The sequence below is a fragment of the Microcaecilia unicolor genome, chromosome 1 (assembly GCF_901765095.1).
Source record: "Microcaecilia unicolor chromosome 1, aMicUni1.1, whole genome shotgun sequence".
NCBI classification, from domain to species: Eukaryota; Metazoa; Chordata; class Amphibia; order Gymnophiona; family Siphonopidae; genus Microcaecilia; species Microcaecilia unicolor.
In genome coordinates this window covers 587,667,081-587,685,661 of record NC_044031.1, presented here as the reverse complement: position 1 = coordinate 587,685,661, position 18,581 = coordinate 587,667,081, and the positions used below count along the sequence as shown (strand labels likewise).

The window sequence follows — 18,581 nt, the reverse complement described above, 5'->3', positions numbered from 1 at the left end:
CCTTCTTCGGCCTCGGCCCCGAGGAAGAGACAGTTGGATTCTACGTCCTCCTCATCGGTACTGGGAAGCTCCAGTGACATGCTTCGTTTGAAGAAATCAAAGAAGCATCGACACCGGTCTCCTTCCCGCATCGGTACCGAGAGCTCTGGGTCTCCGAGGGAGTCGGCACCCAGTAGGCATCGGCACCGGGAGGATCGCTCACCCTCTGTTCAGGAGGTGTCGATGCGCTCCACCTTGGACAGCCCGGAACCGCCTCCACGCCTGGAACAGACTCTGACCTCGACGCCTGCATCGGCTTCCATGTCTTTCTCCACGGCCGCTCTGCACGAGAGTCTCCGGGCCGTTCTCCCAGAGATCCTGGGAGAGCTGTTGCGCCCTTCCTCTCCGGTACCGGGGGTGCTTGCGCCACCGGTACCGTTGAGTGAGGCGCCGGCTGGCCCTTTGCCCGGGGTGAGGTCTCCGACATCGGTACCGCTTGCGGTACCGGCTGCGGCCGCCTCCCAGGAAGATTCCCTGACGACGTCGGCGGAGGGAGCTTCGCCGGTGCTGGCGAGGGAGTCTACTTCTCAACGCTCCCACCGTGGCCGTGTTTCCACGGAGTCGAGTCGGACACGGCTTCAGTCAGAGGTTCATGAACTTGTGTCTGATACCGATTGTGAGGCCTCGTGGGAGGAGGAGGAGGGCATCAGATATTTCTCTGACGAGGGGTCTGATGGCCTGCCTTCTGATCCCACGCCCTCCCCTGAAAGGCAGCTTTCTCCTCCCGAGAGTCTGTCTTTTGCACCCTTTGTCCGGGAGATGTCTACGGCCATCCCCTTCCCGGTGGTCGTGGAGGATGAGCCCAGGGCTGAAATGTGTGAGCTCTTGGACTATCCTTCTCCACCTAAGGAAGCGTCCACAGTACCCATGCATCATGTCCTAAAAAAGACATTGCTGGCGAACTGGACCAAGCCTTTAACTAATCCCCACATTCCCAAGAAGATCGAGTCCCAGTACTGGATCCATGGGGACCCAGAGCTGATGCGCACTCAGTTGCCTCACGACAAGAGTTCTAGGGAGCGTGCTTCGGCGCCCCCGGGCAAGGACTCTAGAACCTTAGACTCCTTTGGGAGGAAGGCCTACCATTCTTCTATGCTCGTGGCCAAGATTCAGTCCTACCAGCTCTACACGAGCATCCATATGCGGAACAATGTGCGGCAGTTGGCGGGCTTGGTGGACAAGCTCCCTCCTGAGCAAGCCAAGCCGTTTCAGGAGGTGGTCAGGCAGCTGAAGGCGTGCAGAAAATTCCTGGCCAGAGGGGTATATGATACCTTTGATGTTGCGTCCAGGGCCGCTGCTCAAGGTGTGGTGATGCGCAGACTCTCATGGCTGCGTGCCTCCGACCTGGAGAATAGGATCCAGCAGCAGATTGCGGACTCCCCTTGCCGAGCGGACAACATTTTGGAGAGAAAGTCGAACAGGTAGTAGAGCAGCTCCATCAGCGGGATACCGCTTTCGACAAGTTCTCCCGCCAGCAGCCTTCAGCATCTGCCTCCTCAGGTAGACGTTTTTATGGGGGAAGGAGGGCTGTTCCCTACTCTTCTGGTAAGCGTAGGTACAATCCTCCTTCTCGACAGCCTGCGGCCCAGGCTAAGCCCCAGCGTGCTCGCTCTCGTCGGCAGCGTGCGCCTCAACAAGGCCCCACGGCTCCCCAGCAAAAGCAGGGGACGAGCTTTTGACTGGCTCCAGCAGAGCATAGCCGACATCAACGTGTCAGTGCCGGGCAATCTGCCGGTCGGGGGGAGGTTGAAAGTTTTTCACCAAAGGTGGCCTCTTATAACCTCCGACCGTTGGGTTCTTCAAATAGTCCCGCAAGGATACACCCTCAATTTGGCCTCAAAGCCTCCAAATTGTCCTCCGGGAGCTCAGTCCTACAGCTTCCAGCACAAGCAGGTACTTGCAGAGGAACTGTCCGCCCTTCTCAGCGCCAATGCGGTCGAGCCCGTGCCATCCGGGCAAGAAGGGCTGGGATTCTATTCCAGGTACTTCCTTGTGGAAAAGAAAACAGGGGGGATGCGTCCCATCCTAGACCTAAGGGCCCTGAACAAATATCTGGTCAAGGAAAAGTTCAGGATGCTTTCCCTGGGCACCCTTCTTCCCATGATTCAGGAAAACGATTGGCTAAGCTCTCTGGACTTGAAGGACGCCTACACGCACATCCCGATATTGCCAGCTCACAGGCAGTATCTGCGATTTCAGCTGGGCACACGTCACTTCCAGTACTGTGTGCTTCCCTTTGGGCTCGCCTCTGCGCCCAGAGTGTTCACGAAGTGCCTGGCTGTGGTAGCAGCAGCGCTTCACAGGCTGGGAGTGCACGTGTTTCCTTATCTCGACGATTGGCTGGTAAAGAACACATCCGAGGCAGGAGCTCTACAGTCCATGCAGATGACTATTCGCCTCCTGGAGCTACTGGGGTTTGTGATAAATTATCCAAAGTCCCATCTTCTCCCAGTACAGAGACTCGAATTCATAGGAGCTCTGCTGGATTCTCGGACGGCTCGTGCCTATCTTCCGGAGACAAGAGCCAACAATCTGTTGTCCCTCGTCTCCCGGGTACAAGCGTCCCAGCAGATCACAGCTCGGCAGATGTTGAGATTGCTTGGCCACATGGCCTCCACAGTTCATGTAACTCCATGGCTCGTCTTCACATGCGATCTGCTCAATGGACCCTAGCTTCCCAGTGGTTTCAAGCCGCTGGGGATCTAGAAGACGTAATCCACCTGTCCACGAGTTTTCTCAAATCCCTGTATTGGTGGACGATTTGGTCCAATTTGACTCTGGGACGCCCTTTCCAAATTCCTCAGCCACAAAAAGTGCTGACTACGGATGCGTCTCTCCTGGGGTAGGGAGCTCATGTCGATGGACTCCACACCCAGGGAAGCTGGTCCCTCCAGGAATGCGATCTGCAGATCAATCTCCTGGAGTTACGAGCGGTCTGGAACGGTCTGAAGGCATTCAGAGATCGGCTGTCCCATCAAATTATCCAAATTCAGACAACCAGGATGCCATGTATTACATCAACAAGCAGGGGGGCACTGGATCTCGCCCCCTGTGTCAGGAAGCCGTCAGCATGTGGCTGTGGGCTCGCCGTTACGGCATGTGGCTCCAAGCCACATATCTGGCAGGCGTAAACAACAGTCTGGCCGACAGGTTGAGCAGGATTATGCAACCTCACGAGTGGTCACTCAACTCCAGAGTAGTGCGCCAGATCTTCCAGGTGTGGGGCACCCCCTTGGTAGATCTCTTTGCATCTCGAGCCAACCACAAGGTCCCTCAGTTCTGTTCCAGACTTCAGGCCCACGGCAGACTGGCATCAGATGCCTTCCTCCTGGGTTGGGGAAAGGCCTGCTGTATGCTTATCCTCCCATACCTCTGGTGGGGAAGACTTTGTTGAAACTCAAGCAAGACCGAGGCACCATGATTCTGATTGCTCCTTTTTGGCCGCGTCAGATCTGGTTCCCTCTTCTTCTGGAGTTGTCCTCCGAAGAACCGTGGAGATTGGAGTGTTTTCCGACCCTCATCACACAGGACGAAGGGGCGCTTCTGCATCCCAACCTCCAGTCTCTGGCTGTCACGGCCTAGATGTTGAGAGCGTAGACTTTGCCTCTTTGGGTCTGTCAGAGGGTGTCTCCCGTGTCTTGCTTGCTTCCAGGAAAGATTCCACTAAGAGGAGTTACTTCTTTTTATGGAGGAGGTTTGCCGTCTGGTGTGACAGCAAGGCCTTAGATCCTCGCTCCTGTCCTACACAGACCCTGCTTGAATACCTTCTGCACTTGTCTGAGTCTGGTCTCAAGACCAACTCTGTAAGGGTTCACCTTAGCGCAATCAGTGCATACCATTACCGTGTGGAAGGTAAGCTGATCTCAGGACAGCCTTTAGTTGTTCGCTTCATGAGAGGTTTGCTTTTGTCAAAGCCCCCGTCAAACCTCCTACAGTGTCATGGGATCTAAATGTCGTTCTCACCCAGCTGATGAAACCTCCTTTTGAGCCACTGAATTCCTGCCATCTGAAGTACTTGACCTGGAAGGTCATTTTCTTGGTGGCAGTTACTTCAGCTCGTAGAGTCAGTGAGCTTCAGGCCCTGGTAGCTCATGCTCCTTACACCAAATTTCATCATAATAGAGTAGTCCTCCACACTCACCTTGCTAAAGGTGGTGTCGGAGTTCCATCTGAACCAGTCAATTGTCTTGCCAACATTTTTTCCCCGTCCTCATTCCTGCCCTGCTGAACGTCGGCTGCACACATTGGACTGCAAAAGAGCATTGGCCTTCTATCTGGAGCGGACACAGCCCAACAGACAGTCCGCCCAATTGTTTGTTTTTTTTGATCCCAACAGGAGGGGAGTGGCTGTGGGGAAACGCACCATTTCCAATTGGCTAGCAGATTGCATTTCCTTCACTTATGCCCAGGCTGGGCTGACTCTTGAGGGTCATGTCACGGCTCACAATGTCAGAGCCATGGCTGCGTTAGTGGCCCACTTGAAGTCAGCCACTATTGAAGAGATCTGCAAAGCTGCGACGTGGTCATCTGTCCACACATTCACATCTCATTACTGCCTGCAGCAGGATACCCGACGCGACAGTCGGTTCGGGCAGTCGGTGCTTCAGAATCTGTTTGGGGGTTAGAATCCAACTCCACCCCCCTAGGCCCATGTTTTATTCTGTTCCAGGCTACACTCTCTGTTAGTTGGATAAGTTGTTAGGTCAATCTCAGTTATGTCCTCGCCGTTGCGAGGCCCAATTGACCATGTTTGTTATTTTGAGTGAGCCTGAGGGCTAGGGATACCCCATCAGTGAGAACAAGCAGCCTGCTTGTCCTCTGAGAAAGCGAATGCTACATACCTGTAGAAGGTATTCTCCGAGGACAGCAGGCTGATTGTTCTCACAAACCCGCCCGCTTCCCCTTTGGAGTTGTGTCTTCCCTTGTCTTTGTCTTGCTATATATGGGACTGACGAACACGAGCCGGTTCGGGCGGGAAGACGGCTGCGCATGCGCGGTGCGCATTGGCGCGCGAGGACTAGCAAAGGCCTTTGTTAGTGAAGTTCCGATTGGAGGGGCTGCCGTGGACGTCACCCATCAATGAGAACAATCAGCCTGCTGTCCTCGGAGAATACCTTCTACAGGTATGTAGCATTCGCTTTTCGGGAATCCCAATAGAGAGGCTTCAACAATGGTGAAAGAAAGCCAGGAGTGTTTAAGGAGAGAGCAGGGTAAAGGATGCATATTATCCCCCATCAGCTTCTAAGCAGTTTGTTGATTCAAAGAAAAAAAATAGGTTGAAGTGCCTGTATACAAATGCTACAAACCTAAAAAACAAGTTGGAGAGTTGGAGTATATAGCACTAAATGATGATGCAGATATAATATGCATCTTAGAGACTTGGTGGAAGGAGGACAATCAATGGGATACTGTTAGGGTACAAATTATATCACAATGATAAAAGGAATCAAATTGGAGGGGAGAGGGTTGTGCTAAATAAATGTTAGAGGCATTTGAACCAAACAAAATAAACATTTTTCATGAAACAGATAGTGTGGAATCATTATTGATATAAAAATTCCATGTGTGAAGGGAAGGAGTATTCTTGTAGGGCTGTACTACAGTCCGACAGGACAGAACGAACTGACAAATGACTAAATGATTACAGAAATTAGGAAAGTAGGCAAATTGGGCAGCAGTGTTATAATGGGTGATTTCAATTACCTCTTCCAAGGAATCTGTAGAATACTAACCATACATAAAAAAATACCCAATTCTGTATGAAGGATCGCCCAAATCTTTAAAAGTGTAGAAAAAAAACCCTCAGTGAACAAAAGGAAGACATACCTATTTGTAAGGCAGGCCTTCAATTTTTGCAGAAATTAGATGTGTGGTGCTGAAACAATTACATTCGACAGAGCGGAGTGGTGATAGCAGACGCCTGCTTAGGCAGCATGGACAGCGGTAGATATTTTCTTTGCAATCTGTGACCTCTAGAGGTCTGAGTACTGTGCTGAAATGGAAAGCATTTTTGTAATTCTGTTGTATGGTGACGTCAATATGTTGAGCATGCTGATGTGGGACGTTGGATTTCCATGTTGTGAGTGCCTAGTGTGTGCCTGCTATAAGTTGCAGTCATTTTTTTTCAGTATCTTGGACTATTTAAAGTGTTGTTTCCCCTGAAGCAGCTTGGATTGCGAAACAGGGAACCCCTGTTGGGATTGAAGAGACATATTGGTGGATTGTACCAAGATAAGTACTGTGGAGCATATGTATGTTTGCAACTGAGTGTTATGGATTTTTTTCAAATTATATTCTGTGTACAGTAAGAGTAATTGCCATATAAGGATGGTTTTTGTCCAGATATTTATTTATTTATTGCATTTGTATCCCACCTCTTTGCAGGCTCAATGTGGCTTAAATACATCATGAATAGTGGAAATATATAATAAGGTAAACAGTTAGTATTATGGAAGGATCTTGGGTAGCATGATAATGAAAAAGTATGATATTAGTATAACAAGCAAATGTAATAAGACAATACTGGATATATGTAGAGGAGTTCACAATTGTTGATCTTTGTGGTATGCCTTGTTAAAGAGATGGGTCTTCAGTAGTTTGCAGAAGTATAGTGGAGTCTTTTTTATGGCTGATGATTATTGTGAGCCACCTATATGTTGAAGGCTTGCCTTACAAATAGGTATCTCCTTTTGTTCACTGAGGTCTTTTTTCTCTACTTTTAAAGATTTGGGTGATCCTTCTGATACAGATCATTCATGTAGAACTGGGTATTCTTTTTATGTGTGATTTCAATTACCTCAATATTGACTGGATAAATATTACATCAGGGAGCACCAGGGAGATAAAAGTCCTAGATATAATAAATGACTGCTTCTTGGAGCAACTGATCCGGGAACTGACAAGAAGGGAGAGCCATTTTAGATCTAGTCCTTGGTGGGCATAATACTAGAGGTAATGGTAACAAAGGAAATCTAATGTAGCAACATTTAAGTTTTGAAATGTTAACTATAATAAAATGAGGGAAATGGTTAAAAAGAAGCTAAAAGGATCAGCTGCAAAGGTTAGGACACTAAATCAATCTTGGACGTTGTTTAAAAATACCATCTTGGAAGCCCAGACTAAATGCATTCCAAGTGTTTACAAAGGTGGAAAGAAGAGGAAATGACAGCCAGCATGATTAAAAGGTGAAGTGAAAGAGGCTATTAGAGACAAAAGAATGTCCTTCTTCAAAGAATGGAAAAATGACCCAAATGAAGAAAATAAAAAGCAGCATAAGTACTGTCAAGTTACATGCAAATCATTGATAAAGAAGGCTAAAAGAAAATATGAAGAGAAACTTACTGCAGAGTCAAAAACTCACAGTGACAACTTTTTCAGATACATCTGAAGCAGAAAGCCTGCAAGGGAATCCGTGGGACAGTTAGATCATGAAGAAGCAAAACGGACACTTAGGGAGGACCAGGCCATAGCAGAGAAACTAGATGAATTCTTTGCTTCAGTCTTTACGGAAGAAGATGTAAGAAATCTACCTCTAAGAGAAATGGTTTTCGTGGTGGGTGATGATACGGAGGAGCTGAAAGAAATCTCTGTGAATTTGGATGGTATACTGAGCTAAATTGACAAATTAAAGCATAATAAATCACCTTAACCAGATAACATGCATCCAAGGGTACTGAAAGAACTCAAACATGAAATTGCTGATCTGCTGTTAGGAATCTGTAACCTGTCGTTAAAATTGTCCGTATTACCTGAAGATTGGAGGGTGGCCAATGTGACACTGATTTTCGAAAAGGGTTGAAGGGGTGATCCCGGAAATTACAGCCCATTAAGTCTGACATTGGTGCCAGGTAAAATAGTGGAAACTATTATAAAGAATAAAATTGCAGAACACATAAATAAACATGGTTTAATGGGACAGAGTCAGCATAGGTTCATCCAAGGGAAGTCTTGTCTCATCAAGTTGCTTCACTTCTTTAAAGGCGTGGATAAAGGTGAGCCGGTTGATGTAGTGTATCAGATTTTCAGAAAGCTTTTCATAAAGTTCCTCATGAGAGATTCCTGAGAAAATGAGTCATGAGATAGGAGGCAGTGTTCTGGTGTGGATTAGGAATTGGTTATTGGACAGAAAACAGAGGGTAGGGTTAAATGGCTGTTTCTCTCAATGGAGGAAGGTGAATAGTGGAGTTCCGCAGGGATCTCTACTGGTGCTATTTAACATATTTCTAATTGATATGGCTGTCCATCTTGTTTCGAAAATACAGGTTTCCCCGCCCCTGGATCGGGACGTTCTGCGAGGACATCCAAATCGAGATGAAGATGTCCCTTTCGATTATGCCCCTCCACGCCATACTTTGTATTGTTATTTGAATATTTTTACTGTTGTAATTGCCTATTGCTCATGTTTGATCTATTCTTACTATACACCGCCTTGAGTGAATTCTTTCAAAAAGGTGGTACATAAATCCTAATAATAAATAAAATCTATCCCACCTTCCTGAGAGTTGCTTTCCTTTTGAACTAGGCAACTAAGGAAACCACTGCAGGTGGGACATACCACGCATGCTTCAAATTTTACACTTCCTTCTGAGCTTTGGGAGAGCTGTTAATTCCAATGTCATCAGATGATGTCATTCACTTGTGTACTTGATCAATCCCACTGTCTACAGAAAACACCTATTATGTTGGTGTTCATGTTCATCAGTGAGCACAAGCAAAGTGGTTTGCAGGCTAAAAGGAAAGTTAATGAGAAGAAACAGAATGAGAAGCATTGGTTTACAAAGATGCTGTCCAGAACCTGACAAAAAGTTTTCAAAACTACTTAGAACCTGAAACATTAATAAATAATTAAGCAGTCTGTTTTTCGTTCTCAGTATTTTCTGGTTTTTGAACAAAAGGGCAGTTCTATAGCTTGGCACTTCAGTTAGGCACACTAATGCTGCATGCTGAGAAACCAGTACTGTGACAGCATCTATATGCCAAGATTCAGTTATAAAATACTAACATAAACAGATTGTTGTGCCTAAATTTAGGAATGATGATTTACACCAGGTCAATTTATTTATTATATTATACTAGTAAAAAAGGCCCGTTTCCGAAACCAATGAAACGGGCGCTAGCATGTGGTTTTCTTTTTGTGTGTGTATGTATGTGTCACAGAGTTATTTTATGTGTGTGAGGGTGCGGTGTGTGTGCAGGTTGTTGATGTGTGTCTTTTTTTGCTTGGGGGATGTGCTGTGCTGGCAAAGTGGGTTGGATTGGTGTGTGGCTTTGAGGGTGTGTTTCTGTTGTATTGTGTGTGTGTGGTTTTTTCTGTCAAGGAGGTTTGTGGAGGGGGTCTTTCTGTTGGTGAAATGTAAATGTGGTTGTAGGGGGGTCAGTCTTTGTTGAGTGGTGTTTTTTTTTTCCATGGTTTTTTTTTTGTGTTGTGCTGAGGCAGCAGTGTTGTTTTAGATGGGTGGAAGGTAGAGGAGCACGTTCTTTGTCGGTATTTTTTTGGCTTTTTCAGGGCTGCTGTAGGGGAATGCTGGAAGAGAAATGTGCTGTTGGAAGCAGCGCCATCTTTTTCCATTGGGCTGGGGTTCTGGGCATCCTGGAGGTGGGTGACGGCTTGCCTGAGGACAGGGATGGTTGTTTTAAGTTGGCGGAAGGGAGAAGAGCACGGTCTTGGGCCGTCGGGGGGTGATCCGGTATGTTTGGTCCATTTCAGGCTGGCTGCAGGGGAATGCTGGAACATTTATGCTCTGCAGGAATCAGCACCGTCTTTTTCCGGGTGCTCGGGGAATCCCTGAGGTGGGAGACTGCTTGCCTGAGGCTGGGGTGGTTGGGCACGTCCTTGGCCGCTTTGGCAAAAGGGGAAGAGGAAGGGGTGGGGAGTTACCTGCAGCCGCCTGAGAAACCATGTATTCTTTGTTTGTTTTGTATTATTAGTTTGCATTTCTGTTGAAGAAAGAGTGGATGACTTTCGAATGATGGTGGTGCGTTGGTGTGCGGTTGTTTCGTTAGTTTGGCAGCCAGTCTCCAGCGATTCCTAGGCAGGGAAGGAGTACTCCTCCCCCTTCCTTGGTCGCTGTTTGCTGCTGGCTGGGTTGCGGGTAATCCTTCCAGCTGGGCCGCAGCTTGTCCTGTTCGCCCACGTCCCAGATGGTGATGGGCACGTTGTTTTCCGGCTCCTCCGACTCCATGTCAAGCGATCCCAAATATAGTCTGTGCTTTAGGCCCTCTGGCACTCTTCAGTACTGGCATTATGCATTTAAAAATTTCTCTTCCTCCCCCCCCCCCCCCCCCCCCCGGTCTATTTTTGCACATACCCACAGCAGGAATACTCTTCTCTTGTTCCAGCGGTGGTTCTGTGCTCTCCGTGCTGCACTGATAATGAGCCATTCTCCTGGGGAATGCTCCTCCCTTATTGTCACGTAGTTTCCTCTGATTGGTCCGTCTTAAGTTGCCTAGTGTTGCCTGGGAACTGTGTTGTGATGGTCCTTTGTGTTTCAGAATGTTGAGGGTATTTTTTCTGATTGGTCCATCATGTGAGGGCGGGGCAGAGAGACATGGTCAATGTTGTGGCTTCACCACCATGAATCCATGAACCCTTCAGTGAGTGACTGAGTGACTTCAGAACGTTGTCTTCAGAATGTTGAGAGTGAGTTTTATTATAGTAGATTTGTATCCCGCACTTTCCCACTAAAAGTGTAAGTGGCTGTGCATAAGTGTACCATGCAATGTGAGTATAAGTTATGTGTGTAGGTTGGAAACATACCCATGCTTCACCCACATATGCTCACACCCCATCCCTTTGCAGGTAAGCACTGACACACTTAAGTACTCTCTTATAGAATAGCAGGTAGTGCACTTATGTGCATAACTATTTTCTCAGCACTTAACACACATCTGAGGTGCATAACTGCAGGCATCCTGTTATAGGATTGCCCTAAAAAAGTGTGTATTTTACTGCTACTATGGAGGATTGTAAATTTAACTGGCAAAACACAAAATGCATTTTCAGGGATGAGTTAAGATGAAACTTTTAATAAATCAGAAATGAAACAGTGAGATGAAGGGTGTTGTAAGAAGGCTTTAAGGTACATGGGCAAATTAACTTGTAAAGTAAAAGCACCATTGGTTCGAATAGCTGTTTGTTTGATTGACTTGTTTATGAGCCTGGAAGACTAGAAGCAAATACCACTGCTTTATTGGTACCAGAATTCGAATGGATATGTAAAATGTCAAGAAACATTAAAATGTAGACGCTAACCTATGTTTCACTGCAGTGTATTCTACTTTTACTGTCAGGCAATAATGAAATATATTTAATAAGCTTTTTTTCTGAAAATGTTTCTGAATATAATTGGAACTGTATAAAGAACTAGACATATAGGTTGTCAGAAATTAGTTGTGTCCTCTGGTTTAGTTTGTTTTCCTTTTATTTATTAAAATATAAAACAATTAATCTGTTCATGTGTTTTCCTGCTGTTTAGATGCCCAACCCACAGAATCTGAAAAAGAGATTTATAATCAGGTGAATGTAGTATTAAAAGATGCAGAAGGAATTTTGGATGATTTACAGTCATACAGAGGTGCTGGCCATGAGATAAGAGAGGTAAAGCATTCTGTGTTTTTGAATGTTTAATAAGTATCCCATGTTATATAGCTCATTTTGGGTATAAGGTTGTCTTACCTTGAGTTCCTCATTCTGGTTCTTATTTGGTATTTGTTCAGTGTGCCATTATGGCCAGCGTGAGCCCACTATATATGGTCTACCCAGTATTCAGTGGCAATTACCAGGTAGCAGCAGGTAAGTGCTGCTGATCCAGGGCTGTGCCAGTGGTGGTATCTGAATAATGCTGCTGAAGATCCCTGCAGACAGCAGCTGGTACTATCTTAGTAATGCTGAGGCAGTCTGAAGATAGAGCTGTCAGTCACCCAGAGGCCAACAATAGTGAACAAAAAAAAAAAAACCACTGCCCTGTGTTATCCAGGTACTAATAGCTACCTAATAAACCCAGATATTCAGCACCGATATCCAGATGAACTGCTGGTGCTTAAATATTAATGTTTAGATTACACACTGGTAGAACTAGAACAGGTCTTTCTACATTCTCCTCTTTGACCAGATGCCTGGGAATAACATTTTACTTACCTTTTATAGTGTCTGTAATTTTTGTAGTCACTTTCACTTCATATTAAAATCCTTGTGCGCTTAAAATGAAGCAGATGATCATTTGCTATCAGGTGAGGTAATCAGTGATGCAATGTTCTGCCTTATGATAGAATAAATAGAGAAAATAGCAGTGGAAGACTGCTAGGTATTTCTCAAATTGTTAGGATATAAATACACACACAAAGATATGTAGCAGATTGCATTTATTATAGTACTAGTAAAAAAGGCCCGTTTCTGACACAAATGAAACGGGCGCTAGCAAGGTTTTCCTCGGAGTGTGTATGTTTGGGAGAGTGTATGTGAGAGTGACTGTTTGAGAGTCAGAGTGAAAGTGTGAGCGTGTGAGAGAGAGAGTGAGTCTGGGTGTGAGTGTGTTTGTGAGAGAGTGTGTGTGTGAGAATGACAGTGTGTGCAAGTGTGTATGTGAGACACAGTGTGAGAGAGAGTGTGTGTGTGTGGGCGAGAGAGAGAGTGTGTGTGAGACACAGATTCTCTGTGAGAGTGAGTGTATGAGACCAAGCGAGTGTGTGAGTGACTGTGTGGCACATAGAGAGTGAATGTGATACAGTGTGAGACAGAGTGTGTGAGAGTGAGAGTCAGAAAGACATTGTATATGAGAGAGAGAGTGTGAGCCGTGCCCTCCCAATCCATGGCCATCTGTCCCTTGCCCCCTCCATTCATCCTTTTCCAGCAATTCCCCTCTCTCCGTGAGCCCTGCCCTCCCAATCAATGCCCATCCATGCTCCTCTGTCCCCTGCCCCCTCCATTCATCCCTTTCCAGCAATTCCCCTCTCTCTCTGAGCCCTGCCCTCCCAATCCATGGCCATCCATGTTACTCTGTCACCTGCCCCCTCCATTCATCCCTATCCAGCATTTCCCCTCTCTGCCTGAGGCCTGCCCTGCAATCCATATCCATCCATGCCCATCTGTCCCCTCCATTCATCCCTATCCAGCAATTCCCCTCTCCCTGAGTCCTGCCCTCCCAATCCATGCTCCTCTGTCACCTGGCCCCTCCATTCATCCCTATCCAGCAATTCCCCTCTCTCCCTGAGGCCTGCTCTGCAATCCATATCCATCCATGCCCATCTGTCCCCTCCATTCATCCCTATCCAGCAATTCCCCTCTCCCTGAGTCCTGCCCTTCCAATCCATGCCCATCCATGCTCCTCTGTCACCTGTCCCCTCTATTCATCCCTTTCCAGCAATTCCCCTCTCTCCCTGAGCCCTGCCCTCCCAATCCATGCCCATCCATGCTCCTCTGTCCCCTGCCGCCTCCATTCATCCTTTTTCAGCAAGTCCCCTCTCTCCCTTCCATGACCCCCCCCCCCCCCCTCACATCCATGCTCCTCTCTCTCCCATGTCCCAGCCTGGCCCGCCCTCTTCTCCCCCCCCCTTCGCATCCATGCATCCCTTTTTGGTTTTTTTCTTCTTTTTAAATTTACCTCCGTGGCGGTTCCGGCAGCGAAGCGTCAGGGAAGGAGGCGGCGCTCCCGACGTCTAGCTTTCCCTTCGCTGTGTTCCGCCTTCTTTTGACGTCATCCTTGACGTCAGAAGAAGGCGGAACACAGCGAAGGGAAGGCTAGACGTCGGGAGCGCCGCCTCCTTCCCTGACGCTTTGCTTCCGGATTTGTTTGGGTTTTTTTTTCCGCCCTCGACGTCATGACGTTTGACGCGAGGGCGGGGCAGAGACGGCTGGCTGGCTTGAAGGCTTCACACCACGAATCCACGAACCCTTCAGCCTGGGAGTGACGTCAGAGGGCTTCATGGCTTCACAGAACGTTGTCCTCAGAACGTTGAGGGTGCGTTTTATTATATTTGATCTGAAAGAGCAGCATAGGTCATCTGTGGCATTTTGGACCTCTTGTCATAAATGCCTATTAACTAGATTCAGGCAGTTTCCAAGTTTGCTAAACTCAGCTTGGGCAATGATATACTGACAGGTTCCAGGGCTGCACCACTCCTTATACTGATGTTGATGTCACTGTAACTCTATTTTCTGCATCTATCTGCTGTTTGGGTGGCACAGCCCACTTGTCTGAACTGGTCTAGCAGGAATCGAGGAAAGGAAATTAGCAGAAAAGAACAGATCTGACTCTACATGGCCAAGTGGTGATCTCAATGTAGAGAATGAGGAGAGACCACACAAAGGTGGAGGTGCACTGATCCCCACGAAGAAACAGTGGTGATCTCCTCATTTTAAGGCATGCAGTTGGTTCCGAGGTAAAAAATATTCTAAGGCACCTGGTCACACAAAAGGCAAAAATGGGCATCTGATGCCTTCTACTTTCTTGGGCCCAGGAGGAACTACTACCATCATTTTTTATGAGTATTCTGTAGTGAGAATGTTTAAAAATTGTTGTTTGAGTATGCTATTACTTTTACTTAACCAGGTAACTTGTTTTAGTATATAGAACTGGTTACAAATAAAGATAATTAAATTATGTTTAGTAATATTGCTAAATGTTTTCTTCTCAAGGCAATACAACATGCAACTGACGAGAAATTGCAGGAGAAAGCGTGGGGAGCAGTAGTACCACTAGTAGGAAAGCTAAAGAAATTCTATGAATTTTCCCAAAGACTAGGTAAGTTTAAGACATTTGTCCAATTGCGTGTCCCATTAAATGGGGCTATCTTTGATCTCAGTTGACCTGGGTTTCAATGTGTGTGGATATAAATCAATCAGTTTCTAGGTTATTTGTTTAGTTCTGATGACCTCTGTTTCCAGGTCACATGTAGCGTTATATGCAGCCTCTTTATTTGTAGCATATGGTATAGATATCTAATAAAAGTGAAAGTATTTCAGAAATGTATGGAAAAGCTTGAGAAGCAAAATTTGCCTTTTCCCTATCAGATCCTTTTCCACATACAGTATAAGGTTGAGGGTTTGGTAAGTGACATTTGAATTGAAGTTTGGAGTCTTGAACTGTGTAACCCTAGTTTGCTCAGGTGAGCATTTGGTAGGTTGCTGTTAAGTTTTTTATCATATATTATTAAGTTTTTGGACAATAAAGCAGTCCACATAGTTACAGTAGATATCTTCCAAACTGTGAAGAGTTTACTCAAACTCGGACTTCAGAAAACCTGGACAATTACTTCAGAGTAACTGTTTACAAAAAAATATATGCCAGTAGGATTAAGTAAGTAAAATAGCAACAGTTTTGCAGTTTCAGTATGCAATTTTTCACATAGTGTATGATGTTAAACCATAACATCTACAATTATTGTGCTCACATCCTCTTTCATTGCAACTAATTGAATTAGTGACATATCATTTTTGTTCTACTGATGTTCATTGAACAGTCTAAAAGACAGATAGAAACCTATGATGTTTATATAATATAGGTAACTTTTTGGACTTCAGTTGGCAGTCTGTTATAAGATTAGCCCAATAATCTTTTGGTTTTATGAGTTATATATGAGCATTACTTAATTGGGCTAAATCTGAACTTCCTTTGCCTGTCTGTGTTTGTCTCTAATTTTCTAAATACACCATATAGTCTTTATAGACCACACATTTCTTATGGAGCGTCAGACCTGAATCATTCACAGTGGCTTTAGGAGTTCTGCATCAAGGACTTAGAATGTGGACTCCCCGTCTACAGACGGGGAGGTGCCCATCTTCCCAAAGGCCTTTAAAGATCCAGCTCTTTCAGGGCTTCATGAAACTTTGTCAACAGGATTTTGACCTCCCAGTGACAGTAGAGGTCCACCCTTAAGTAGTAATTTAATATGAATTGAAGAAAAGTTTTCTTCACTCAACGTAATTAAACTCTGGAATTCATTGCCAGAGAATGTGGTAAAGGCGATTAGCTTAGCGGAGTTTTAAAAGTGTCTGGACGGCTTCATAAAGGAAAGGTCCATAGACCATTATTAAATTGACTTGGAGAAAATCCACTGCTTATTTCTGGAATAAGCAGCATAAAATGTATTGAGCTTTTTTGTGATCTTGGCAGCTATTTGGGACCTGGATTGGCCACTTGTGAACAGAATGCTGGGTTTGATGGACTTTTGGTCTGTCCTAGTGTGGCAATACTTATGTTGCTCAGTATGCCTTGATTCTTCTTCCGCCCCCTTTCTTTCCGAGCACTCTACCAAAACCCTCATCCACACCCTTGTCCACCTCTCGTTTAGACTACTGCAATCTGCTTCTTGCTGGCCTCCCACTTAGTCACCTCTCCCCTCTCCAGTCGGTTCAAAACTCTGCTGCCCGTCTCATCTTCCGCCAGGGGTCGCTTTAACTCATACCACCCCTCTCCTCAAGACCCTTCACTGGCTCCCTATCCATTTTCGCATCCTGTTCAAACTTCTTTTACTAACCTATAAATGTACTCACTCTGCTGCTCCCCAGTATCTCTCCACACTCGTCCATCCCTACACCCCTTCCCGTGCACTCCGTTCCATGGATAAATCCTTCTTATCTGCTCCCTTCTCCACTACTGCCAACTCAGACTTTCGCGCCTTTTGTCTCGCTGCACCCTACGCCTGGAATAAACTTCCGAGCCCCTACGTCTTGCCCATCCTTGGCCACCTTTAAATCTAGACTGAAAGCCCACCTCTTTAACATTGCTTTTGACTCGGAACCACTTGTAACCACTCGCCTCCACCTACCCTCCTCTCTTCCTTCCCGTTCACATTAATTGATTTGATTTGCTTACTTTATTTATTTTTTGTCTATTAGATTGTAAGCTCTTTGAGCAGGGACTGTCTTTCTTCTATGTTTGTGCAGCGCTGCGTATGCCTTGTAGCGCTATAGAAATGCTAAATAGTAGTAGTAGTAGTAGTAGAGTTTCAGCTGATTGGTAGCTGGATACGCAATGTTATTGAGGAATACTGTGCACCAAAGCTGGTAGTGTCCATTACAGAACACCAAGGGGGTCTTTTACTAAGGCATGCTCACGTTTTTGGCGCGTGCTAAAATTGTAGGTGCACTAAACGTTAGAGATACCAATGCATTCCTATGGGCGTCTCTAACGTTTAGCGCGTGCGCTAAAAATGTGAGCGCTCCTTAGTAAAAGACGCCCCAAGTCCTAGTATATGACGCTTTTCTTGGGTTGGAGACTTGTAAAATCTTCCATGGTCACTACTAACCTATGGAAATTTCAGGATTTCCTCTCTCACTAGATTTAGGAGTTCTTGAACAGATTTAAGGTACTCTGTAGACATGAGAGCATCCACATTGATTCGTTATTTTCAATCTGGAATTAGGAATCATAAAATTCTACTACTTTGCCACTCTCTTATCTGCCCTGCATCTCTCTCTCTCTCTCATCCACACCAATTCTCCATGTTTCTCACCTACCTACCCCTCCTTTTTCCTGTGAGACTGTCATTGGAATGCCTCTGTGTTTCACTTTATATCTGATATTTGTCAACATTTGCTTATTTCCATTCCGAAGAAGGGTTACCTTTGAAATAATCAAAAGATGTTTTAAGTTAGTCCAATAAAAAAGGTATCATCTTATTTTCTTTTCTAAGTTTTTATTTCTATTTATTACCTTTAAAAGTGGACTAACATGGCTACAACACCACTTTACTCACCAAATGGAGCCATCCTGTTCCTCGACGTCAGATTTGGCATGGAGGTCGGAGGCGTCAGCATTGATGTTGAGCATCGCACCAGGAGCATCTGTAAGCATGGCTGCTACTATACCTTTAGACACTGGGTGCAGTGAAGCATTGAATGGGTCTCCACCTGCCTTGAGGCCTCTGGGACCGTCCTTCATTGGACCCGACTCCAATGCGACATGTGGATTCGACGTCATCCTCGTAGGCAACGAGGAACACCCAGTGGGCGAAGCCCAAGAAGCATCATCATCGATAGCCCTGTACGCATGGTGCCGGGAGCTCCAGGGCATCGACGAATTCAGCACCCGAGAAGCATCAGCGCCAGGAGAACTGCCCCCCCCCCCCCCCCCCCCCCATACAGGAGGTGCTGATGTTGTCAGTCTACCAGCAGCCAAGACCCAGCTCCCATATCGACCACGGCAGCTCTGCAAGGTGTGCCTGAACTGGCACCCCAGCTTTCCTGGTATCTGCCCTTGATGAGCGCATCTGGGCCTTGCTCCCTGAGCTGCTGGGATGGTATAATGCAATGGTGTGCACCAGCATTAGGGGTGCTTGTGCCTACCCTGCCTACCGTTGTGACCCGCTTGGCCCTTAGCCTGCAGTACCACCTCCAACACAAATACTGCAAGCGGCTCTTGTGTTGACTACCACCCAAGCTGGCATTCCCTTGACGTCTGTTGAAGAAGCTTCACCGGAGTTGAGGCAGGAACTGACTTCTCAACGCCGCTCTCAAGGGGATGGTTCCTCCATGTCGAGATAGGTTCAGTCTTGACACTCCTATCAGGAGGTATTGTCTGACACTGAAGAGATGTGCTCATGGG

General features: G+C 46.2%; 1 protein-coding gene across 9 annotated transcripts in view; it reads left to right on the top strand.

Moving 5' to 3' along the window:
• Nucleotides 1–18,581, top strand: part of FAM49B (family with sequence similarity 49 member B) — a 494,888-nt gene that overhangs the window by 419,537 nt on the left and 56,770 nt on the right. For all 9 annotated transcript variants that reach the window (XM_030219138.1, XM_030219177.1, XM_030219154.1 and 6 more), the window contains 2 exons: nt 11,514–11,635; nt 14,672–14,777. In XM_030219138.1, coding sequence (XP_030074998.1) covers nt 11,514–11,635; nt 14,672–14,777 — 228 coding nt within the window. The remainder of the gene's footprint in view (nt 1–11,513; nt 11,636–14,671; nt 14,778–18,581) is intronic.